The sequence below is a fragment of the Lepisosteus oculatus genome, chromosome 3 (assembly GCF_040954835.1).
Source record: "Lepisosteus oculatus isolate fLepOcu1 chromosome 3, fLepOcu1.hap2, whole genome shotgun sequence".
Lineage (NCBI taxonomy): Eukaryota > Metazoa > Chordata > Actinopteri > Semionotiformes > Lepisosteidae > Lepisosteus > Lepisosteus oculatus.
Genome location: NC_090698.1, coordinates 69941999 through 69968833, shown reverse-complemented (window position 1 = coordinate 69968833; position 26835 = coordinate 69941999). Strand labels below are relative to the sequence as shown.

General features: G+C 44.7%; 2 protein-coding genes across 2 annotated transcripts in view; one reads left to right on the top strand and one right to left on the bottom strand.

Moving 5' to 3' along the window:
• msh3 (mutS homolog 3 (E. coli)) overlaps positions 1–4568 on the bottom strand; it is a 112713-nt gene extending 108145 nt beyond the window's left edge. Inside the window, exons 1-3 of the mRNA XM_015363066.2 lie at positions 4307–4568; positions 2472–2592; positions 822–1048 (exon numbers count right to left, since the gene is read on the bottom strand). Of these exons, the coding sequence (XP_015218552.2) occupies positions 822–1048; positions 2472–2592; positions 4307–4444 (486 nt within the window). The 5' untranslated portion in view covers positions 4445–4568. The remainder of the gene's footprint in view (positions 1–821; positions 1049–2471; positions 2593–4306) is intronic.
• Positions 4569–4834: 266 nt separating this feature from the next.
• dhfr (dihydrofolate reductase) lies at positions 4835–19040 on the top strand. The gene is made up of 6 exons (XM_006626605.3): positions 4835–5132; positions 5483–5532; positions 7410–7515; positions 8355–8481; positions 18003–18118; positions 18451–19040. The coding sequence occupies exons 1-6, from the start codon at positions 5041–5043 to the stop codon at positions 18530–18532; spliced, it is 573 nt and encodes a 190-aa protein (XP_006626668.2). The 5' UTR covers positions 4835–5040; the 3' UTR covers positions 18533–19040.
• Positions 19041–26835: the final 7795 nt, after the last annotated feature.

The window sequence follows — 26835 nt, the reverse complement described above, 5'->3', positions numbered from 1 at the left end:
CACGTCTGGAAACAAGTTTTTTTTTTAATTCACATGAGGTATTTCTCTGATGTAGTTAAGTCCTGCAACAGTTAAGCTGTTACTGCCGAAATCAAAGTACTGAGCTAAGTAATAATCTGAAAACTTGAAAATTCAATAATCAGGTTAACAATACTACCTTCTACTAAATTAAAAAAGTGGATCAGTCCAATAAAAAAAAGCACAATTCTCAATATTGAGGTGCAGACCCTCAAGTTTTAATGGCTATTTTCCTGTTCCAGACAGATTGCGCGACACGGTTCTTAATTTATTAACACAACAGATGTCTGTGCTCTTCTTTGTGCAAATGGAAACATAAAATCTCTTCAGAGCAGTTTTAAAAGCTTTTTTACTCGGAAACAAAACACGAATGCCATTAACGGAACCCGATTTGTACACTTGTAATGGTACAAATCAGTGCAGGAAAATAAACTATGTCTTTCAAACACGGGGCCAAAATACGTTGCTTATAGCTGGATAAAAAAAAAAGACTGCATTTTGCCTCCACACAAAATGTTTGAAATATGTTCCTGTTCATCTTGAATAACTAAGACTCTAAAAGACATTAGGGACTAACCCTACATCAGTAGACGATCTCCAGTTCATCCGGAGCTCCCGTTTTCCCTCCCTCTCAAAAGAATAGTGTTTTGACTTCAGTAATTCAACATTTTCAAGGCCCTTAGGAGCAAAGAAACAGACAGCCTGCAGAACTAACCCCCCGGTTAATCAAAGGGGGCAGCCGAATGGCACAAGGGTTTCCTTTTCGCCTTTAAGTCTTGAAAGGAGCCATCGTGTTTCTCTACCTGTTTCTTGTGTTTGGAACCCTTTTCTTCAGTACCCTCTTCCTCCTCCTGCTCCTCCTCCTCCTCCCTGCTGTCGCCCCGACGCTGGCCCAGGGGGCCGCCACTCTTGCGCCCCGCCACTCTGCCTGCAGCCCCTGAACCCCGCGGGCCAGCTGCGCTGCTGAAGCCCCTCAGCCTGTTCAGGGTGGGCGAGGAGACACTCGACACCTGGGTAGCTCCCCGAGACGCTGCAGCAGAAAAAGTTCATCTTCATAAGATATATACTGACAGGAAAAAAAGCAAGGCAACAGTTTCTGGAATGAGAATACTATACGTATAGCTTACGTACTTTCACAAAAAGTTGTCATTTTGTTTTTAAGCCCCCTGACCAGCAATACAGCTTGTGCAGTGAGACACTGCAACTTGCCAATCACACGAAAGCTCGTTAGGTGCACGTTTACCCCACGAGGTCCAGGTGGAACAATGCCAGATCAGGTCACCTTTAGAAAGGCCTTAATTCAAAGCTTAGGTCACGGCAAGAAAGAGGCCACACTTAGTCAGTTTTCTTAACTGAGCAGTCTGACTATTCAAACCTTGATAAAAAAAATCTGTATACCATTTGTAATTCAATAATAGTGCTGGAAGGTGGTGAATACGTTTGCAAGGCATTACATGAAATGACAATATTCTAAATTTAAGAGAGCATCCCATCATCCGGGGGCAAACTCTAACAACACTCACGGGACGAAAAAGGATAATTTTATTACATTATCAGTCCTTCATGTCACAAAGATTTGATGCACGGGGATTGAATATCTTGTGAGGCAATTTATGATAATGATAGTTTGTAAAATCAGGAAGGATTTAGTAAATCAGTATAAAGCAACCCATTAACACCTCCTTCTGGGATCCAATAAGCTGCTGTCCTCATTCCAGTAGAGGTTATTTAATTAGATCCTTAACTGAACAATACAGCTCCCTGACTGGAACCTTCCCTGGGTTCAGTTTTTTTACTCAAGAGCTGGAGATCTTAAGTTACTTGACAACACAATAGTTAATAATAATAATAATAATAATAATAATAATAATTATAGCTTACACTTATATAGCGCTTTTCTGGACACTCCACTCACCTGGATGATGCGACGGCAGCCATAGTGCGCCCCACACACCAGCTCTCAGTGGGGAGGAGAGCAGAGTAATGTAGCCAATTCATAGATGGGGATTATTATAAGGAGGCCATGATTGGGTAAGGGCCAATGGGAAATTTGGCCAGGACGCCGGGGTTACACCCCTACTCTTTTCGAGAGACGCCTTGGGATTTTTAATGACCACAGAGAGTCAGGACCTCGGTTTTACATCTCATCTGTTTACAGTATAGTGTCCCCGTCACTATACTGGGGCATTAGGACCCACATGGACAGCAGGGTGAGCACCCCCTGCTGGCCCCACTAACACCTCTTCCAGCAGCAACCTTAGTTTTTCCCAGGGGGTCTCCCCTCCAGGTACTGACCAGGCTCACACCTGCTGAGCTCCAGTGGGCTGCCAGCTGTGAGCTGCAGGGTGATATGGCTGCTGGGGTGTTAAGACACCCTTCAACATGTTCAGAAACTATTCAGGGTTATGAAGCAGACATGAAGAGCCCTGTGGCTTCAGGGGATCCATGCTCACCATCACCACTCTGAACCAGAGGGCCACTCTCATCCTCCTCCTCACCACGGGACCGCTTAGCCTGCTGTGCCTGGGACTCCTCTTCCTCAGAACTGAGTTTCTTCTTCCTTCCAGATCCAGGCTTCAGGAGGCAGGACCCGAAAGAAAGCAAACAGTTATGGCCAGATAAAAAAAAAAACAACAACCCACAACATCTCATGCATGATGACCCAAGCTTTGAAATTTCCTCTTTCTCTAGAGTTTCAACAAAGTACTCAAGGCCCAGCCCTTCACTGCAGGGCACAGAAAAGATTAGCCAGGAGGATAATAATTAATATAGATTCGACGTCTTTGTTCTCTTTCCATGCCTAAGCTCCCTCACACATACTGTAGGAGGGGACTTGCGTCTTCCAGCATTGACCGGCTGCCCCAGAACACAGATCAGGCGCTGAAGGGAGAAATTCCCTTCGATTTAAGAGGAAACTTGAGACAAGCGGGATGAAGTCCAGAGCAGAATAAAGCCAAGAAACCAGAGTTATTACTCCTCCTCTTACGAACAGTGCTGTGGGATTCTTAAAGGGGAATGACAGTGCTGATTTCTCAATCTGGTTATTAAATCTTGGTAACAAAATAAAATCCTTGACGGTACAGAACAAAAACGGCAAATTTCGAATTAGGCACAAAATCATGAACATTGTGAAAGTTGCCATATTGTTGCAAAGTCCTGGTCTCATCACTGGCGAGAGCAAGAGTTCCCACGAATTGAGACGTGATTTGGTCCTTCCTGCTCACTAGTAACGGTAACGACTAATGTAATGCGATATACGAGTGAATTAAGTACAGGTTGTACTGCAGATATTTCAATTTAGAAAGTTTATTACACGATTTAACAAAATCGAGTTAACAACCAAGTTTAATTTTTTAGCAAATCCATCTTAAAGTCAAGAGCAATATTTATACTTCATTAAAAGGTATTCTCAACCCACCTTGTTTACAATGTAACAGGGCCAATTCACCTCACTGCAAGTTTTGTTACCTCGTTCTGAATCACAGAATGTGGCGCCTTGCATACCTGGGAATTTCATCTGTAAATTGCGGGTTCTACAAGGTACTGAACACATTTTACTTTTATTGTGGTACTCATCCATGCCGATTCTTCCTAAGCCCGAAATACAAAAATTGCATTTCAGTTCCCCTTTTAACGAGCAGGCAGACAGGACCTCTGTTAAATGTGCGATGCAAAGACACACAATCTACAGCACAGTGTCCGAGGTAATGGCACTGACAACACTGCTGCAGAAATTCGGGACTGGAGAGAAGAGCACCACCTACTGGTCCACCAAAGCCAGTTACAGCATCTCTCCAGATGTCTTCTGTTCCCGTACAGGCCAGACCTACTCTTACTCCACTTCCGAGATCTTATAACAATGCTGTGGATAGAGCCACAGATAACAACCCCTCTGGGGTATTATCTTATTATTGGGGTATCATCAGTATTATTCTAACAATAAATACGGTTTTATTTTTTCCCCACCAGTGTCTTTTGTCATGAAACCTACCAAGAACAACGAAATATCCCAAATAAAACAGCGCCGTGGGAAAACAAACTTCCAATCACCAGGATGTAAAAATAAACCATATGATATGTACTGTAGCAATCCCACCATCTGCCTACCTACAGTACAGTAACTGCAGGTCCACAGAATAACTAGTAATTATTTGAGCTTTATTTTTTTAAAATGTATTACCATTTATTATTTAAAAATACATATATATCAGGTCAAGTCGGTATACTCGAGTACTTCAATGCACCTATATCGAAGTGCTCCTGCATGGATTTTAAGCCCATTTCTTACCTTGACCTCTGACCTACGTGAAGAACCTGCGCCTGAGCTCAGCCCAGCGTTTGCAGTCGCCTTCGCTTTGGGGCTTGCTGCCCTGAAGAACCTGCTTATAGAAGCCTGTTTACCAGACTTTTTACCCGTTTTAGCCATGATGAAATAATGTAGAAATTATCTAAGGTCCTCGCAAAACTACATGCGCCGCTTTTACTTTGTAAACGCACATGCTCTGCAACGCAGCCTCTAAATGTGCCGAACTGTTTTCATGCGCTTTAAGAACTGTCTGCAAAGGCGGCGCGTTTATGACGTAAAACACATGCGCACCTTAATCACAGGATTAAAACAGAAGGATCGACTTTAAAACCATGTTATCTGTTGTTTATCTTGCCTGATGCTTCACAAAACCGAAGCGGGTGACAGAGGCTCACTTAATTACGCTGCGTCGCGTTTCAAGCACTGTGCGTATAACACAGTGTTTCAGCTTCATTTTAATTCTTTAAATACACCGGCCACTACCTCAATGTATTTATTACAATATGCAATTACAGTCCATAAGCTCTACATTAGCCAGCTCTCTGCATCTGACGTTTCAAATGCGTGCAGCCTGCAGCTGACAAGTAGTGGGAGTGGTTTTGTACTACTCGTGCTGATGACGTTTTCTCTTCGTTTTCCTGGCGGGAAAGAGGGGATAGACGGAGCCGCTCAGCTGGCTGGTGTGTGGGTGACTTTTGTATCCTACGGAAGCGGACATGCCTCGTCCCATAAACTGCATCGTCGCCGTTTGCCCAAATATGGGAATCGGTCACAATGGGAATCTACCCTGGCATCCAAAAAGACTCAGGTATGTGCTACCTGCTGTGCAGACGCGTGCAGTTTGGGGGGCTGATGCATGTGGTCCACTTAAACTGATTTAGTGCCGGTGTCTCCTTCGCTAGAATCTGCACACAGACGAGAAAACGTTCACCCCACATTAATAACGGGTTAATTAGATAGGCACTCCTGAGCTCGGCAGGATTCATATACTGTTGTGCAAGTTTCTCATTTTCTGCTCATTTGCACTTTTCGCACCCGTGTATAGGAGCGAAGTCGAAGGTCCAACGTCCAACGTCAGCTATTACGTATGATTTCTCGTTGTTTTGTCCGGGCGAGGTACCCCGGTCTGTGTTTTAATTTCTTTGTTTGCTTTTGCAGTAACGAGTTCAAGTATTTCCAGAAGATGACTATGACTCCGACATTAGAAGGTAAATTCGTTGTTGCAAGCCTAACATCCTAAAAGATACTAAAGTGCTTCACAGATTTGGGCTTCATGCGCCTACTGGATACTCAGTTGTGCACAAGCAATTTCTACAGCTTCCGATCTCGCCGTCCTTGTCAGCGGTTTGGATGGTAGTACACCCTGTTTCTAAAACAGAGCTCAGCTTAGTTCCAAAAGGATTTCAGAGCAAAGAGTGTCAGTGCGATACTAGCTCAATAACATATTTAGCCCTTTAAACTTAATTTGAAACGAAAACAAGAACCACGAGCCCTACCAGTTTTAAAAACTTCCGTCAGCTTTGTCTACAGTCTCAGCTCTAGATTCCCTGGAAATACTAAAGGTTTAATAATAATTATAATTAATAATTGCTTACACTTATATAGTGCTTTTCTGGACACTCCACTCAAAGCGCTTTACAGGTAATGGGTATCCCCTCCACCACCACCAGTGTGCAGCCCCACCTGTTCAGTAATCGTCATCCCAAGAACCAGTTACTGAACAGTGCTGTGTGCACAGTGCAACTCTAAAGCGTTTTTACTGCAAAATCCCCACAGCAAGCAGAGAGAATATTTCTGATACTGCGAGAGTGGTTATAGCATCCGCGTCTAAATCTGTCAGAACAGTATTTCAGTGGTACTCCTTATCTTAATTACAATTCTGAAGATTAAAAGGTCTGATCCATTAAGTGTAGAATACTTCCTGTATTCTGAATTACAGTAGCTTTGATGTTGATCACCCCCAGCTCTTACAGCAACTGGTTTTCAGTGCCCATCAGCTCTGCAGTTAATCCTTAATCGGACCAACAAGTTGCTTGTTTTTTTCCTGCTTGAAGGTTGATGATTTAATGGAAGCCTCCGATTTGTTTAGGAACCGAAAACACTCAAGGGTTCCTTTAGGCTTCAGTTAATTAAAGGAGTGGAAAGAAAACCAGCAGTTGTGGGGGTACCCAGGAGGAGGATGGGGAACCCCTAGTGTATAGTATTTCATCCATCCATTTTCTAACCTCTTTATCCAGTTTGGGGTCAGAGGAGAGCAGGAGTCTACCCCAGCAAGCAGCAGGTAAAAGTCAGATTGCACCCTAGACGGGACGCCAGTCCATCTCAGGGCAGACAGACACCAACATACACGTTGACACTAGGGCCAGTTTTCCCACAAGCTAATTATATCTTTGGACTTTGGGAGGAAATGCATGTACATTCTACAACTATAAAGTATATATATATAATGTGTATATATTATATTATAAGGAGTTCAAGTAGGTAGTTGCGTCAGCATGCATGGGCTGCAAAGGAACAGCTAACGGGTTGATTCCATGCCGAAAAGAAAAGAAAGGAAAAAACGTTTCAGCTGTGGAGTATGTATAATGTAGGCTGATTGCCACTAGATGGCGGTATATCATTGCTTCTCCTCAAGAAAACGAGGCCTGCGCTAGTTCTGGCTGTTTTTCTCTGCAGTAGTTCCAGGGGAGGTGTGTTTGACTATGGGAAGTGTATATTCTCCTCTTCCAGTGAGTGTTGGTATACGAGTTGTTTCATGTGTACAGTCCCGGTTACCCAAAATACACGAAGAGAATGTTAATACAGCGTGAATATCCTGTTAGAGTGTGATCCTTACTAGTGATAAGTTTTTAATTCGTCATATAGAGTAAGTTATTTAGAAATACTTCATTAATTGCTGTTTCAGTATTAACAACTTCATTTGTTTAGTATTTAGAAAATGGCCTAATTAATTGGAAAATGCCACATGCGTTGTCTGCAGTAAATGATTGAACACCTGGTGCCGCTCCAGGTGCTGTATGGGGGGAACATTCTGAATCCCAGTGGTTTTCAAGAGTCTTTTTACTGCGCTTTTCTCTCCCTGCAGGGCAGCAGAATGCAGTGATCATGGGAAGGAAGACCTGGTTCTCCATTCCAGAGAGGAATAGACCCCTCAAAAACAGAATCAACATTGTGCTCAGCAGGGAGCTTAAGTGAGTCATAAGAACAGTATCAAAGGAGCAGGGTCTAGCCTGTCTGTGTACCAGCTGCTTGCTCTTGTGATCTCATCCAGCTATGTCTTGAAAGAAGCTGGGGTATCGGCTTAAGCAACATTGCTTGTCCCTTCTCCCACAACTCTTTGTGTAAAGCACTGCCACAGCCCAATATAAAAAGAGGTCCATGGAGATCCCAGTGGGAGCACTTTGTTTTTTATGTAAATTTCAAATCATAACCAAAGCTGGCACTGAGATTAAAATAAAGTCGCACTGCACCTGATTTAAAGGCATTGTGTCGTCAAGCTCTATGCAAATGCTTCTATGAGTTTACTGTAGCTTGTGCTTTCTCTCATGAGTTGTTAGAGGTGGTGTTAGTCCTGTGACAGTGGAGGTCAGTAAGGCCTTGAGGTTGTGTGTCACGGTATGTTTTTGGCTCTTATTCTAAGCTGATCCCTTAATTTAGCTATTACGCCATGACTGGTGTGTTGTGAAGAATCAGACACCCGAGAGCGCTATTCTAAGTGACAGCACAACCTGGTAAATTCTGTGCATGTTATGTCAAACTGCGCCCGTCGAACGAATTGTAAGGATTATGCAAGGATTGCATAGTTCACAATAGTAGCAAAAACTTTGTTTACACACCCTGCACTTACAGCTGAACTGCGGTTTTATTCCAATATTTCAGGGTTGGAAAGAATCAGCATTGATGTGTGCATTTCAACCTACTGTGAAAGTAAAATGTACACAGCAACCTGTTAAACCTCCAATTTAAGGAGCTCATCGCTTCTTTACACACAAGATGAAGAGCTCAGCTGTCCTCTGCTCTGTGTGTGCAGGAACCCACCAGAGGGGGCGCACTACCTAGCCAGCGACTTCAGCTCCGCGCTCCGCCTCCTGGACGGCGCCCCACTGGCGGACCAGGTGGACCAAGTGTGGGTCATCGGTGGAAGCTCCGTTTATAAGGTACGTCAGCGAAGACGCGGAGGCGGGGGCACTTTAACACCCTTTTATTTCACTTGTCCGTTTTTTTTTGTTCTGCGTTTTCCCCCATCAAAAAATAACCTGGGCCTGATCATCTATGGGTTTTTTTTTTTGTCTGGATGAGGCATATTTTTAAATTGTGCACAGGAGCAGAAAGCTGTGCAAAGGGCCGACGGTCAGAAGACCTATTTAAAGTGGTAACTGCCTTAATCTGAAATAAAAACTACATTTATGACTTTGTGTCCCATTGCATTGCCTAGAAGTGTTGTTCATTGTGCTATAAATCACTAATAGATTAGATAGATGAGTATTAAGATGCAGGGTGAGCTGCAATTTGTAGCTATTAGTGGTCCACTGAATGTCTCAATGTATGATAGATGGTTAATTGTAATGCGTTTTCTACCTATTCTCCTTTCTATAAAAATGTTCTAATTAATTCAATTAATTATTTTACACAATAATGTTGTGTTAACTACATTAAACAATCAGAAAATACAACAAAGGAAACTAGTCAAAACATTTGTCAGCTGGCCACGTGTAGGTTTAGGCATAACTTTTCCCAACAGGAGGGACACAAAGCGGTTTTGCTTGCAGAGGAAGTGTATGGTATATAAACATCTGTCAGTGTCCGAAAACTGCTTATTCCAGCTAAGGGTTATTCGAGCCTGTCCCAGGAAACACAGAGCTCAGAGCAGGACTAAACATTGGATGGAACACTAGCCCATCTCAGGACACCTGTGCACGGGGACAATCTAGAGACGCCAGTTAACTTAGCTATCTTTTCTTTGGACTGCTGAAAGAAAGCAGAACACTCATTGAAAAACCAACCTAAACACAAGGAGAACATGACATCTCCACACAGCAGGAGGCTTGGGCCCAAATCAAACATCCTCATCCCAAGGCCTGTCTCTCCTGGCTCCTCCTGTGAGCCAGCAGTGCGACACAGTGCCAGCCCTAATTTAAGTGTTATTAACAATGTCAGTCATATTAACATTGAAATGTATGTTAATCTCGTTTCGAGGAAATGAAAACCATCTTTTGAGGAAGGTTGTGAAAAGGATTTCAGTCCTTTCCCTTCAGACCTATTTTTCGCAGCCCAGTGTATTGGTAATCCTGGAATTGGGATTGAGCTCTTGTTTGCGAGTTCACTCGTTTGAACCTCCATTAATGTGCTTTCAGCTGTGCTGGGCGTGGACCGCCTGCTTGTTGGGCAGTAGGCCGTCTGTTACGGCACAGTCAAGGAAGGTATGAATAAAAACGGCAGCGCGTCTGCTTGTCCCCTCCTCGTGAGGCCTGTCGGAACCGCGAACCCGCCAGGCGATGTGGTGTGCCATGGTCTGTAATATTATTATTATTATTATTATTATTATTATTATTATTAATAATTGCTTACACTTATATAGCGCTTTTCTGGACACTCCACTCAAAGCACTTTACAGGTAATGGGGATCCCCTCCACCACCACCAGTCTGCAGCCCCACCTAGATGATGCGATGGCAGCCATAGTGCGCCAGAACGCCCACCACACATCAGCTATCAGTGGGGAGGAGAGCAGAGTAATGTAGCCAATTCATAGATGGGGATTATTATTAGGCCATGATTGGTTAAGGCCAATGGGAAATTTGGCCAGGACGCCGGGGTTACACCCCTACTCTTTTCGAGAAACGCCCTGGGATTTTTAATGACCACAGAGAGTCAGGACCTCGGTTTTACATCTCACCCGAAGGACGGCGCCTGTTTTCAGTATAGTGTCCCCGTCGCTATACTGGGGCATTAGGACCCACACGGACCGCAGGGTGAGCGCCCCCTGCTGGCCCCACTAACACCTCTTCCAGCAGCAACCTTAGTTTTTCCCAGGAGCTCTCCCATCCAGGTACTGACCAGGCTCACACCTGCTGAGCTTCAGTGGGTTGCCAGTTGTGAGTTGCAGGGTGATATGGCTGCTGATATGGCTTCCATCACCTGTACCATGGCTATGGTGATGGAAGAGGAGACTTGTCGAAGCAGCGTGATCTAACGGTCATGCATTGACTGTCGGTGTGAGATGACGGAGACACAGTTTGCTCAGCTCGCATTGTTTTCTTACTGAGGGATAAAAGATGTATTCTGTGGTTGAGCCTGGGGGCCGTTCCCTTGTTTTTTGTTTCTGAAAATGACATCCCTCTGATCCCAAGAGCCAGATGTCTCAACAATGTCTGGTTTCTGTTTCTGCCTATTCAGACACCCAGGTGAGCAATTTGCATAGAGCTATTCTGAACGTGCTGCTGGAAATGTATTTATGCATGTGTCTCAGCAGAGGGGTTTTTTTTTTTGTTTACAGCTGCTTGCTCATTTAACCGAATAGCGTGGGATTTGTCTTATTCCACAAAAATGTTTGAAGGAGAGAATTTAATTCTGCATAATCCTGTTTTTCTACTGAAGTGCTAATGCAGGACTAAGCATGGCATTGTGATGATGCATTTTAGTCATTTTGTTTCTTTTTTTCTTTCAACACCTGGGGAAACGTGGACATTGGTAATGTACAGGGAAATGCATTAAAAAGTTTGCAAGTTGTTAGCGAAGTGATCTGAGGATCTCATCCAGTCACTTCTTTGGAAGACTTAATGGTATCAGCTTTGATAACACAGCTCAGTAGCATGCTCTGGAGAAGTGTGTCCTGTTGCCAGTTTTAAATGTACTTTCCATGTTTCTATTTTTTTTTGAAAATGTTGACTTTTAGGATTTGAACATTTAAACATTTGAATATGACCCCGTAGTCTTCCAAGTGACTAAAATATTTAATTCCTTTAGCCAGTGTAGGCTATACATTTGAATATGGTTGATGTACTCCAGACTAATTCCACTGCAGCAATGCTCTGCATAATATTGAAATAAACATTGAATTCAATTGAATATTGAAAATAAACAGTCTAATTTTAGAATTTAAAATTTACATCCCTAAATTCTGCACTTTTTACTATATATTTTATCATTTTTGTGCTATTCTTATCGCTTCCTCAAGCTGTCTTGAAAACATGTCCACATAAATATCTAAATGTTTTTCATATTTAGCATCTTTAAGCTCATGACTTGTATTTTATGTGTTTTTTTTTGTTCCTGGCTGTATGTAATCTGCACTTGTCTTTCTTTTGAATTTGCCATGGAGCTTCTAAGGTTTGCAGAATTGACATGTCTTTTCACTGTAACAGAATCTAGGAAGGGCAGTGGTCATCATCTGAACCACAACATCATCCCAGCTGGAGCTTCTACACCCTTAGACTAGCGCTTTGATATCCAAAGCCATTTCAGACTGCCCTGCTTTCTACATTTTCTCCTGTGACGTATCTCGGCTCTATTGCAGCTTGGTGAAGATGGAGCTTTCACACCACTTGGACAGATCTGCCAGTGTGTTTGAGAACTAATCTGCAGCCGTCTTTGTCCACAATCGCCTGTTTCACACAGGGGCCGGGAGCAAAGATTAGGGCTCAGAGAGGACAGACACCAGCATCTCTGCAAGACTATGGCCATCAAAAACAAATGCTTAAGGTTATAATGGGTAACGGCAATTCAGCGGAAAACATTTTAACAAAATCACAGCACTTGGGAAACCTTTAAAAATCAATCGATAAGTTTATTTTCAGTAACCCTGATGGCAGCAGCTGTGCCTTCATTCCACAGGCCCTGGGATTGAGCTGGTGTCCTTCTTCACCATCACGTCAGTGTGAGTTGCTTTGCAAGCTATGTGTTTTACATGTTGGTGATCTCTCCTGCCGATCCAGAAGCATCCCAAAAACCATTAATAACTCTCTGAGCATGGCGAACTCGATCATTAAGAAGTGGACAGGACCCAGACTCTGCCCAGATCAGGCTGTCCCTCCCAGCGGAGCAGCTAGGCAAGGAGGGATCTGGGTAGGGTTGTCAGACTGAGGCCAATGGTGACAATGAAAGAGTCCCGTTCAGTGACTGAGATGGGGGAAAAAATGGGTCAACAGTATCATTGTCACTCTCCAAAGAAAGACTTGCATTAAACCTAGAAAATACAACAACGAGCCAAACTGATGCTGCAAACATCTAACAAAATATTTTTTGGTCACACTGGATAAAACTGGAACTTTTTGGTACAAATGCGAAATATTAAATCTGACGCAGACTTAACATAGTGCATCACTCAGCCCACACCATCCCTACTGTCAAACAAGGCATTGCGATATAGTTCTGCTTCTTATCACCAGAGACTGGGAAACCTGTCAAGACTGATTGAATTTACTGCATCAGACCTAAAACTTGGACACAAATTCAACCTTTCAGCAAGACAGTGATCCACAGCACAGTGCCAGAGCTGCACTGAAGTAAATTAAGTAAATTAATCCTATTGAGAATCTGGAAAGACTTGAAAAGGTCTATCCATAAGGTATCCCTAAGCATCTTGAGAAGGCTTTGGTAAATCTTCCAAGAAGAATGGTTAGAAATTGTACCAAGCTGGTGTTCTTCCACCACATATTGAGTTAAAGGGTCTGAATCTGCAGTGGCCACATTTTTTACTTGCTGGCATTTACTTTGAGTTATCTTAACCCTTAGAAGTCTTCAGTTTGAGCCATCGGGTTGTGAATCGGTTATTAAGTTTAAAGATGTGTATGCATCATTTTATAATTTCACAGAATAGGGTCTGAGTGCATCTGCACAGCTGTACGCTTCACGTTTAATATCTGAAAACGAAGTGATTTATGTACATATGCGTTTTTGCAGGCATTGTGGATCTCTACTTGCAGGGAACGGGGAAGGCAGTGTCAGGGAGGGACTTGAAGCGCTGAGCTAGAGCAGGCAGGATTTAAAGCAAAACAAACAGCTGCAGGTGTAGATGTTTTGTTTTCCTTTCCACACATTAGCCTCCTGGTAGCTGCCGAGCTGCTATGTAAATGGTCGTTGCGCCTCGCCTGGAAGAGCTCTGTGAATAAATCTGCGCTGCTCCTGTTGGGGAGGGCTCTTTTATCTTGGCTTTTTCATGCCAGTCGGTAAGGTCCCCTTTTTTGTCTTTTAAATCCACACATACAGAAAGGATTAAAGGGCCTCTTGAGAGGCTGTAAGGTCACCTCAGCCTTTCATGTCTGTGTGCTGTCAAAATTAAATTTTCCCTCGCCTAAGATTAGTCAGCCAGTGCTGTCAAAACCTCTCTTGCGCTCTTCGCGCCGCTAGCTCAACGGACCGCTGCCCTGACGTGGGTCTCGAAATGACCGGTGTAAGCATCTCTTCGTTTTTATTCTGACCAGTTCGGCTAACCCCACCCTTCCTCGCCGTGCGGCCGAGTCAGAGCCGACCTGTGCCGACCTCTTCTCTCCACCCGTCCCCTGACTGCCCCCTGCTGGTGAGCTCTGCTGGGGTCACCTGTCGTTGTAAGCGGCCATGAAGATCACCCGTTGGCCCCCCATGTGTCTGGGTGCACTTTCCATTATCGGAGGTATTTGAAGCTGTGCTCCCCCTGTAACTCTACAGGGCTAGTCCTGGGCCATTTGAATGAGCGTGTGTTGAGGAAGTAATAAACCTTGATCACCCGCCATCAGCGCCGTTGGGTTGGTCATGTCATCCGGAGGTCAGGCACCAGGTTGTGGGTCTCCCAGCTCAGCCCGTTTCAACAGGACCGGCCTTGACTGAGCTGGAGGAGGAGGAGGAGGAATATCTGGGAAGGATGCAATCTTGTAGTTCTCAAGATGTGTGGATGCCAAGCGAGATCATCAGGGACAGCTCAAGGAAGAGTCCTGCAAGCACTCTCCCCCAACTATAGGACCTTCTCCACCTGCTGGAGAGCAGATCCCCTCTCTACGGCGCTCATGGAAGACAGTCATCCTAGCCTGCAAGGGACAGCCAGTGAGTGATTAGTTGCATTTGCAGAGTATTGTCAAGCCTGTTGTATCTCTGTCAGTTATAAGCACTTATGAGTGTGAAATTATACCTTAACCACTCAGGCTGCATTGCCCTTTATTGGTATTATTGATCATCAGATTTAAGATCAAGATCACTTTATTGGCCATATACAATTTCTTGCATCAGGAATTTGTCTTTTTTCACATACCCCAGCTTGCTCTCCATGAGACACACAGACAGGGAGAGAAGCTTGGGGCCAGAGCACAGGGTCAGCCTTTTATACGGCGCCCCTGGAGCAGTTGGGGTGAAGGGCCTTGCTCAGGGGCTCAATGGAGTAGGATTCCTCTGCCGGCCGCGGGATACGAACCGGCAACCTTCCAGCCACAGGCGCAGATCCTGAGTCACAGAGCCACCGCTCCGAAGTGCAGCTCAGTTGGATTGAAGTCGGGATATTGACTTAATCGAAGATTTTCCACGTCTTTTTTTCTCCTGCTGAACTGTTGGGTTGCATCAGCCACCCCTCATCCAAACATGTGGGCATTGATCTGGCACTCCCCGGGAAGGGGCATGAAAGAGCTGGAAGCCGGCTTGTGAGCCGGTGGCTGCCGCACGGTGCTGAAATATTAAACACTTTGACTTTTCTGAAACGCGCTTTCAAAGCGTGGCGGCTGTTATCCTGGAGTGAGACTCGGCAGCTCACTTCTTCAGTGGAATACGTCCGTGCCAGCCTGCTCCCTGTGGGCAGTTCATGATGAGCTGTGCCAGTGCTTGTACAGCGCTTGGGGAGGCTGGAGCTGTGCAGTGCAGTTGGTGGGGGCCCTTACAGTAAGCGTTGCTGTGCTTGTTGATCTCCGTGTGGGGCCAGCGGGCTGTGTCTTGGGAGAGTGACTTGGATCTGTGCCTGCAGGTAGAAACTCCATTCTTCCCAGTGCCTCTCGGCATCGGAATGGGCGAAAACTGACCCCTTGAGCAAGGTTTTAATTACACTAGTTCAGTGACAATGTGGTCTGCTGACTGTATTTGTGCAGTGGTTCCTTTATCCTGACTTCCGTCTATGTCATTCTCCTGTGCATCTGTTAACGGCAGTGTTTCTAATAGACAGCTAGGATTAAGGGGCTGATCGGTCAGACTGGATATTTCAAACCATAGATCTCTGTGAAATTGTAAATATCCACCTGAATAACACTGTCAAAGTCTTGAAAATTCAGCATTGTTTCACTCCAGAGAACATGCGGAATATCTGCCTGCTTTGGACAATTGGATTACACCTGATCTGTTCCTGTAGATTTCAGTTTTTTGGTCACACGTGAGATCTGTCCGTTTTTCTGTATTTGTGTCTGTTTCTTTGGTTTTCTTTTACTTCTGTTTTTGGATGTTGCTTCAGCATGATGCAGACCTGAGGAAGAAGGAGGATAGGCACAGGCCTATGATTATCATTATCATAAGGTGGGTGAGGTTGCCATTGTAGTGGATAGAGTTGGGCTCTCTGGTCACTGCCGGGCTTGTAAGGCTGATTAGAGTCTTAGGAGCAAAGAAACGTGTCTGAAGTGGAAAGTTCAGCAGCACACAGCGCTAGCCTGGCTCCAAACATGAGCTTCAAAACACCTGTTTACTGTTGGGTCTTACAAATCTTACAAATTGAGTGTAATGAGAAACGTCCTAATGAAGCATGTTGCTATAGTAGCCCTGTTGGCAACTCGGCTCCTCCAGCAGCCTGGCTTGTTAAAAGCCTTTGAATTAATTTTGTACACTTTAATTCCCTGCTGTTTGCTCTCAATTAGCTCTGTTGTGCGTGTATTCGCCCAGTCGGTTACATCTCAACTCGGGAGGAAGCAGATATAATTCCTTCTCCAGGACTTCTCAGAATAAGGAACAAAGGCATATGGACTGGGTGGAGCGGTGGCGCAGTGGTGCGCATTGCTGCCCGCAGACCTGGGGCCCTGGGCTCGATTCCAGTCCTGGGGGGCTGTCTGGGTGGAGTTTGCATGTTCTCCGCTGTCGATGTGGGCTTCAAGTGAGCTTTCGCTGGCGTTTCCTCCCACGGTCCAAAGACATCCTGGTAGATTAAAAACTCATCCTGGTGTGGGTGGGTGGGTGTGAGTGCCCTGCCATACAGTGGCATTTCGTTCAGGGTGTTCCCTGACTTGTACCCATTGCATGCTGGGGCAGGCTTCAGCTCCCCTGCGACCCTGTACTGGATAAAGAGGTTCTAAAAAATGTATGGATATATGAGCCACTTATTCTTTTAAGCCGTTTGCAGTAAAACGTTCTTTAAAACCGTGATGAACATAGGGAACGATGCTATTGGGGTTTGTTCGCTCACTGTCCGTCATTGCTGAGTGTAATCGTGGAACACAACATGGAATATCTTTGCTTTCTGTCACTCTGTTTTTCTCAGCGCGTCCCTTACTTTACCGTGTACGCAACGTAAACAAAGCCCTGCAGAGCTTTTGTCCTTCCTCCCTGCCTGTCGTCATGGAGATGTTGCTGCTCAAGGATGAAGAGGCCCTTTTACTTTTTTCCTCTTGCTCCCCCAACTTTGTGGCTTTGTCTAGAATTGATTGTTTCATGTAGGAGCATTAATAGGCTGTGCGCTGGCATGTCGAATCACTGGCCCGTTTTTTCATGCAATGTCTTTGACTTTTTTTCACTCTGCAAGAATCTATGTAAAGAGCAGGGCTGATAAGGCAGACTTCCTGTTACATACTGAAATAAATGCAACAGATGTTGTTAACGCCATGTCTAGTGCAGAGGTAAGTTGCATCTAAAGGCAAGGTGGCTGAAGTCTTTTCTCTCCCACCTTGGCCAAACAGCTGCTCGAAGATCCCTTTCTGTATGTCAAACTGACAAGGGACCCGTTTCTCCTTCCACGTGAGCTCAGAGATTCTGTCTGGGAAAGGAGTCGTGATTAGTGTGTGTAAACATGTTCGCTAAGAGCCTTTTTAAAAGTATTACATATTTCCTAAGACACTTCCTTTGTAGCCCTATTCCATTATCTCCATCCTCTAGGATCAACAGAATTCAGTAATCCTCAGTATTCCACTCACAGATAGGCTGAGGCCAAAAGCAACAATGTCCAAGCAGAGCACAGTAGCACAGATAAAATAGATATGATGTCCCGCTGTTTTGTGTCACATTAGCAGTATTCTAAATTCAATTAAAAGTTGGAAAAAATCAAAGCAGGGAGCAGGGGCTTGGAAGTCTGCACTGCTGCTTCAAGCGCTCTTCTTTCCTGACTGGGGTACCTTCTGTGTGGAGCCTGCATGTTCTGTGGACATTTATATGGGTTTCCTCCAGGGGTTCCAATTTCCTCCTACCTTGCAGTAATATGCAGGTTCAGTGGCCTGGTGTCTCTATAGCGTGCCTGCGTACCTGTTTGTGTGTGCCCCCCTGTCCTTTCCAGTGTGTAGTTTCACCAGGAAAAAGTTACTTTATGGTGATGGATGGATCGTTGGGCATTGACAAACGGGTAAGTACTGATCTCCTCAGAAGGCGTCCATAAGCTTTTTGTGTCTGGATAAATTATGGTCACGTGTTTGTTTTTTTCCCCCAAAAGCTGTGCTGTACCTGGAGACCCCACAGTTTCCAGTTCCTTATGAAAAGCGAAAAAGGGGCTCGTTGAAAAGAGTCGTCATGCAATCTGTTCTCTGTGCTTCGTCCTGTAGGAGGCGATGGAAGCCCCAGGCTGGTGTCGTCTCTTTGTGACTCAGATCCTGCAGGACTTTGAGTGCGACACCTTCCTGCCTGAGATTAATTTAAACAAATACAGGCTTCTGCCAGAGTAAGTGGGGTTTTTCTCCGTAAGAGAGGGCAACATTGGGTCAGAAGCAGAGAGGGTGCTGATGTTTAGAAAGCTGAGCGAGCTCTGTCGCAGCGGGAACTGCCAGAGTTTCCAAAAGCACTGCGATGAAGATGGAGAACGTCGCTTGAAACCCCAGCAGGACGAAGAGAGCCAGCCAGCCCACTGAAGCCCACACACCGCAGTGCCACTGCTGGTTTACTGAGAGAGTGTCGTCACTCCCACAGCGTGCTATTAACTATTAACACAATTGCGTGTGTTTTTCAGACCTAATGCTTGTACGCTCAGGTCAGCACATTTTTTTCCTCTTACAGGTTTCCAGGTGTGCCATTGGAGGTTCAGGAGGAAAACGGGATTCGTTATAAATTCGAAGTCTATGAAAGCATTCAGAACTGACTCGCATTTCCACATAACTCTGGCATTGTCTCTTTTACACACTGAAGGCTTTTTGTTTTGTGCTGTGTGTTTTTTCTAAAAACACAATAAATTGATTGATTGATATCAACACTACTGACCATTTAGAACGGTAACTTTTTTGGCCTTGGAATTGAACACTGTTGTTAGTTTGGGGGCTGAAAAAGCAACAAACAAGCAACATTAAACTGCCAGCAGTCGAGACTCTTGGGGAAAGTGTATTTACATGACTGCTCAATGTAGCGGCCAGGGAAAACTGCTGTAAATGTGACTGTAAATGTCACTGTAGTTTCCACCCCCTTCAGCCCAGCGCCCTGTAGTTCAGTCCCTTTGCAGTACATCAATATTTCAGTGTGCTATTCAGAAATGAATTAGTTTGGTCTTAATGTTGATTTAAAAATACTCAGTGATGTTTCGCAACACAGTAGCTTAATTTTGTGCAGGCACTGTTCAATGTCAATTAAAGTCAGTGAGATACTGTTGTACAGCTGTGTTTGCTCATATGGGTTGTCTGTTTTGTCCTTCTCTCCCGTGTGCGATGGCAGGGTTTGTAGCTCAGAACCAACATGTGAAAAACAGATATTTATCCCAAATAGTGTTGGATATAACAAAAATAATTGGAGATTCTAATTTTAACAAAACTGCAAGTACACCAGTACAGGACCTAATGTGATATTTTTGGTTTCTTTTCAGTGTTTTCTCTTTTATATAAGAATGGTACAATATGTTTTCTGGGGGAAGGGGTGCAGGGGCATCCTAAAACTATCAGTTTTAGAAACAGTGCGCCTGATAGTTGTCATCTGAAATAGCTGAGGTCCCAACACTGCAATGCTGTGTATCAGATAGGATCCGCCTGGTGAGTTTGATGTTGGCTCCTGTTCTTCTTTTATGCACTTAACTCCCGAAGCAAAGATTTGACATTCATGATGTTTCGATACAACAATCAACTTTTAACTGTACTGGTGTCCTCTGGAAAAAATAAAGGGCGCTTCAGGGTGATCTAGGCTCAAAGCTGGCTGGGTGCATTTAAAAACAGAGCTTATTTGGTAATAAAAATAGACATGCTGGCTGATTGAAATGACATTTCTCAGTGTAAAGAGATGCAATCACTGCGTTCAGCTGGCAGCTCAAGCACATGTTTGTTAATAATTTTTCTTAATTGCTCTTTTGCAGCACACTTATCCTTATGGAAAATGGGGGCAGTTTCATAATGCCAGAGGTTTTTAAACACTCCAGTAAATTAGCTCTCCGGTTTGCCTCACAGTTTCGGTAATTTTAGCATTTACGTGGCTTGCAAATAAAAGTGTTTTTTTTTTTCAATCAGTCGCGACCTGGTTGAAAAATGGATCTCCTGAGCACCAAATGCCTGGTTATCTCCGTGTTGTTAATAATGGCATCAGGTACTGTAATGGGATGAAAGTCTGAAAGCGCCCTTATTAGAAACATTGCTTTTTACTAGACAGCAGCAATCGTTTCAGGTATAGAGCTTTATTTAATCAAAATGGGAGAAATCGCTCACTGTCCTGACGTCTTCAGAACCGACAATGACATGCAAGCCGGACAACTTGAGGAAACCAGGGAGAAGTGCCTTTGAGACGGAGAACAGGAGGTACTTCTGTACGCAAAGGGTGGCGGGAGGAGGGAATAAGCTGCTCTGCCTATTTCTGGAACTGAGCTCTGGCTGCTTTCAAGAAGCAGCTGGGTGGGATTCTTGAAATAATTACTTTGAAATAGTGGTCTGCTTCCCCCTTCTGGTTTTAAACTTACTTTCAGCACCTGAACGTTGTCCAACTGTATCTTCAGTTCAGAAGGATGCAGAGTTAGGGGGTTTTCTCTTTCTCCTCTACAGCGGTTTTCCCACTCCTTTCAGAGACGCCTGGGTTGGGTGATGGTTTCTAAGCGATATAAAGATTAAAATCTGTTTTAGATTTTAAAAGCCTTTTTTTAAGTAGCTTGTTATTTTTCAATTTGGTTAAAGCTGTATACATATAACTGTCTTTTAAGTTTAAATTTAAATTTAAAGTCGTCTCTCATCCTTTACCAGTCTGGGTTTTCAGATCTAAATCATGAATCCTGCCGCTAATCAAAAGCTGAAGCGGATCTAGCTGTGAATCTTAATGAGCATTTCGTCCCGGACGTTAAGAGAGCTGCCCGCACCCTTGTGTGTGTCTGGAGCTGTGATTGGAGCCAGGGAGGTTTCCTTGTTCTGTATCCCAAGGGACAACCGCAAGAAGCTGGGCTGCTGACTCCCATTGATTCGAGTGCGAATGAAGCACGCCTGCTTAGAACAGGCAGCCACACTTTCAATATGTCCTGTTGTAGCATGACTCATTCGAAAGTACTCCATGATCTGGATTGCAAATGCATTCTGCTAAATTCATGCTGTTCCTGAGTAATACGGTATAGCATCAGGTGCGCAACTCCAGGCAGGTTTTTTTAGGTCTCTTTAACCCTTTATGGTCAGTAGCAGAGCTCTATGAACTGGGTTTAAATCTGGGCATCTGGCCTGGAAAAAACTGCTTGTACGATTCCCCAAAAGCTGATGTCAAAGTGCCTGCAATGATCAAGGATGGGAGAGTGAGAGTGATTATGAGTATCTTAGAAATGGTGGCACAGGTTATTGTCTGCAATGACAAATGTTGCACTTGTTATTTCGTTCGTGTTTTACTCTGAACCTTCTGCACACTGTTTCTCGAATTGAAGAGGAATGCGACTCAAGGATGTGTGATACCACGAGAGACCACCTCCCTGAGAGATGGTACTTTCGCCAAGGAATCTTAGAAGTTTTTTCATCTTGCCCCCTGCCTCAGATGGCGGACAGATGCGCAGCTCACAAGAGGCTAGAGGCCTGCAATCACCGGAGTGGCGATCAGCTGTGCAGCCTGCTCCAGCCCACATAAATAGAGCACCGAACCAGGAAGGATGAGTGACTTCTGGGAGAAGAAGTCTGTCCCTGCACAGGGTGATGCACTATTGAACCAACCTGCGGGATGAAGATCAGCTGTGCTTTTACCTCACCAGTCCCATAGGTTCAGTGCAGGCTGCTGGCTCACCAATGCAGTAACAGGGCATAAGGCTACAGTCCCTGGGCCACCTACACACATGTGCCTGAAGACACATGCCTGTGCCAGTGTCTTGACCATCTCAGACAGAACGTTATGATACGAGCTGCTACTGTATGTAGTTCCAGTGAATAAAGAAGTTTGACTTCAAGACTTGTGTGAGGGGGGCGCTCCTTTCCTCAGGATCCCACCTGGACCCTGTACTCCTCTTTTGAGCCGCCCCACGTGGCATCACAGATGGCTAAGAAGAGGTAGACCACATGCTGCAAAAACCTCGAAGATCAAGACAAGAGTCCTCTCCCTCCTTGAGAAGGGAGCAATGCCATGAGAGGGCAGAACGAGGGTTTTTCTCGGAGCCAGAGGGGAGATCTGAAATCTTTGCCACGGTCGAGGTGCGTACTCTGCAAAGCTGTCCTTCATGCAAAAGAAAATAAGAACTGCTTTTCTGAGTTACACCAGATAAAATGTTTTTTAATTAAGCTTTTGAGTCATTCTTTGTAGCTGAATCATTATTCTATGAATGTATATTACTCACCAGCCTTGAGAAATGTCTAAGAATAATTTATGTACTAATAAAACAATATAAGCACATCTTGTATAAAGCCATTTTGTATAACCTAATCACATCAGAATATTCAACATGGATATAAAAATGGTCTTTGTACCCTCTAAGCCTCACTGCCTGTAAATATTGAAACAATGAAAACCTTTCAGTTACTTTCTTGTCAGGAAGCATTCCTACAACATATGAGCACTTATATTTATACATTTATAAATGGTTAAATCATCAAAAGGTGAAGATCACTGGAAAGTGTTAAACTGGTCCAATTAAGCTAATATTGAACTCAATTAGGTCATCATTTCTCCAAAGATGTTTAATTAATCACTGGTTGTCTATGCATCATCTCTATTACAAATTGCTGTCTGAATTATCGTGTTTGTTGGTGCCCATCCACAGTTTTCTTTTATCTGATGAGCTAGAGGGAGCTTTACTTGATTCTCTGTTCATGGATTAGCAATCCATACACCGTCTCCTAGACAAATCAAGCATTTCCATCAAGACTGACCCTTCGCTGATTAATCTGAACAATGTTTTGAATTTAAAATGCATCTGAGCAATTTCTTCCACAGTGCATACCTTGAGTGGCGTTCTGACTTAATTTAGGGTTATCTCATTATACTGAGATTACAGCTGAGTGCTGGGGAGCTCATCCACACACCTGTATGAATAATAAACAAGTTCTTAACATTTCAGTTGACACAATGGGTTGTTATTAGCTATCTTGGAAATGCAGGCACCTGGAAAATGTATATTTAGACTCTGGGATCACCGATTTTACAATTACTGTCTAGTTTGTCAGCCATTTGGGAAAGAAGGGGTGAGCCAGTGGCCAATTAATCTGCCCTGCTCTGATAAAACACAACACAAGAAAATATCACTGTCCCCCCCCAGTCTTTTTAATCTGTGTCTGTAACTGCTGCATTGGATGGGCTCATTCAAGGTTCTTAAAGTTAAGATTATAACAAAATTATTTTAATTTAATCCCTGTTTTGGGTCATATAACATTTTCCTAACCAAATACATCTTGCCACGAGAAGAGCCATCTGTTACAGTTAAAGTAGTGCTTTCCCAATGTAGTTGATGATGAACTGTCGAGCTGAGTAATGGTTTTGGAGAGCAAGAATGGAAATAGTGGACCACAGCACAAAAGCTGAGTTTGGCCTCGAGTCTTTTAAAGGAATGTCCACAGCTTTCATCATAACCAAGGATCTCGGACACTCAAACACTAGCAGGAGATGCTCTGATGTGCACGCAAGCCACTTGCTTTAGCACTGAGACACCACACAGGGGGCGCTGGAATTCAGCACCCGGCTGCCAGTCCATTCCAGTGTGGAATTGTGCTGAGCTTCCCGGTGCCTCATGGCAGTGCCTGGCACTGGCCCAAAGTTTAAGAGGAGGTGGCAAACAGTACGTTAAATGTGCTGTTGACTCCCAGGTAGATGTGCACGCCTTTCACATTTTGGTGCAGAATCCGTGTTGCACCTATCCCAGCGTGCCTTTTTTATTCCTGTGTTCTTGAGCCTGGTTGAGCTCAGTGTATTAAGAAAAGGCCGGCTCGGTGAGGGTGAGGGCTCCTTAGACGCCATCGATGTAAAGTCACGTGGCTCCTGTCCTGAGACAGGCCTGCTGGTCGGGCCCGATAGGGACAGTAATTAGAGGTGATGTGTAAGGCACCAGTCACTGATCCCTCCTGGTACATCTCTTCCCCCTCCGTGATCGAAAACATCAGGCCTTTCATTACTCCTGTTCTTCTTTCACTTCCATTAGCGGCCAGCCATTTACTGGTCATTCCGGGGATCAAAGTAACCTAATCAGAGACTTATATATAGAACAGAAGTAGGACATGGCAAAATCAGGGCCGTGTCATTTGAAAACTGAAAAATGTATCACCGGAGTTTCACATACTTACTTTATTTAAAATGATTTTTTTTAAGCATACTGAATTATCGCAAGATGGATAAACGTTCAAATCAAATACATTTTTTTTCTGACAGACAAAAATAGCATAAACTCAGAAATTGTACTGTCTTGTTTCTTTTCTGGGCTATGTCATAATGAGGTCCGTTTTAAACCTGCTTTAGGTAATGGCCACATTTTTTTTTCTGTCCGTTCTAGTCATGAAATTGCAAATTGCAGACACCAGGATCTCTGTAACCGCACAGGGAGATCGGCGTCAGGATAGGAATGTCCCAACAATGATTTTTACATCTCCGTTTTAATGGAAACTGAAATGAATGAATGGAAATACACCGGGGTGGCAACAGTGCAGTGGCTAGCATTGCTGCAGCCCGGTGCTGGGCTCCATGCTGGACCTGTGGTGCTGTCTGTGTGGGGTGTGTACATTCGCATGGGTTTCCTCTGGGTGCTCCGGTTTCTTCCCAGAGTCCAAAAGCATAGTGGTAGATGACTTAGCTCCTTGGAAAACTGGTCCCAGGTGTGAGCGCACGCGCGCGTGTGTCTGCCCTGCGCTGGGCCGGTGTCTCGCCCAGGCTGTACACTGCCTGGTGCCCGTTGCTTGCCAGGATGGGCTCTGAACGAAAGAAGCACTCGGAAAAGGGATGGATGCTTGAAATACACTGAGAATTCTAGGAAAATACAACTGCCGAAAACTTGCAGAGTTATCATCAGGAAATTGACCATCTTTTTATTTTAGCAGGTACACGGACAACTGTCATCGGTAGGGTTGATCAACAGAGGGAAAGTCAAAGGCTACTGCATTTTGTGGCCTCCACTGGAATACCAGTTGTGGATGCATGTTTTGTCGCAGACTGCAGGGGCTGTGTTGTGTGATTTCCATTCTTCTCGTCGACTCTGTATCTGCACGTACTTGTTCACTGGTCTCTGAGCTCTAGATGCCACACTGCCTCCCAGCTCATCCCACAAATATTCAATGGCGCTCAAGTGCGGGAAGCCAGGGCGTACACAGCAGCGCGCTGTCCCACTCTCGTCTCCACTCCTCATCGCACTCATTACCTGACAGTGGAGTGCTCATTCCAGCTCCCTCCAGCTGGCTCCCAGCTTCCACTTCACCAGTCCCCAGCTCTCCAGTCCCACCTTGCTTCACAACTACTCCATTCTCATTCTGGCGCTCTCCCACATTCTCTCTTCTCTAACCCCGCCGGCCGATCCGGTTTGGCCAGGGACGCTTCACTATAATCGACCCAGCATCTCTGACGCCCTAGCAGCCGGGTTTGCTGTTTCCTTCCTTGCCCTCCCCCGTCAGCCTCAGAGACTATGCATCCATCTGCAGGCTCTTAGTGCGCATGCTGAACATGAGACTCAGCCTGTTCTATCTAGACTCCACTCTTGCATGTATGTTGGAGAAATGATACCCTGCTACCTTGCCAAGGGACACCTCACTCCTCCAGGTGTTAATGCCTCAGGTCACACCCTAGTCCAGCAAAGCTGACCCTATTCATTGAAAGCATACATCTTCTACATTGGACCTGGAAAAACAAACTACCCGTGGTAGCTGTCTGTCTGTCTGTCTGTCTGTCTACTGTTGGCTGTCTGTGACCATGACCAGTCAGGAGGATGATCTTTATCCGCTGGATGTTGTCATACTAGGTCCCAGGAACTGACATCGGTCACTAAAAGAGGTGTTCTGCAGCCACTAGACACTCCTGGCCAGACTATCGCATCTATATCCAAAGTCTGTATACTTTATGTTTCTAATGCATTTTTCAGTGTACAGTATCTGTTTTTGAAATGCCTTGATGTCCTCATTATGGACGGCACCCTAAATGTAAACTGGTACTCTCTCAATCACATTGTCCTCTTCCCATCGATTACGTTTTATGTACCCACAGCTCACTGAAGCTGTTGTCCTGAGGCATGAAACTCTGCAGGTTCAAGCCCGAGCAGCCTGCACAGTTTGTTATGCGAAATCTCAAGGGCAGCGCTGGAGAGAATTCACGTGGCAGGAAGGTGTTTGTGTTGGTGAGGAGTTTACTCTTCCATCCAGTGCGGTGATTTGTGCTTTTTCATTCCTTCTGAAATTGCCTACCTTTAAAAATAGTTCAAGTAGGGAGCTGTGTCAGCGTGCGTAGGCTGCAAAGGAACAAGTGCAGGTTTATTCCCTGCTGAAAAGAGAAGAGAGGAAACAAAGTTCTGGCTGAGCAGAAAGGAAACAATGTTCTGGCCTTCTTTGGGTGTGAGTGCTCCACAGCCGAAACGTTGTGTTTTCTTTCTTGACAATTAATTTCGTAATTTTTTTGGCGAAAAAAATTAGATGTTTTCTCATTCTTCCGAGGCCTCATTAAGAGTATTGTGTACAATTGTGCTCACCACAGGAGGCGTTTTGTTACCCGCAGGAGTAACAAAGTGTGGAGTATGGATCAAGCTATCCAGGCGTGTTATTGAAGCCGATACCCTGGACACCTCTGTCAAGAAACACCTGGATGACATCTGTAGGTCATCTAACTTCTAACTACTAAATACCAAGACAGGGCGAATGGGCGCCTCTCGTTTGTAACCTTTCTTATGTTATTATGAAGAGCTACATTCGAGGAGCTCTCACAAGCATAGAGAATGAATAGAGTAAAGCTAAAAATGTGGTTAACTGATAACTGTCACGGTCGACATCCATCCCCTAGGGGGCACTCCACTACTCTCTTCTCCCTACCTCCTTGTGATTCTGTCCTCCCGCTGTGTCTTGTTTG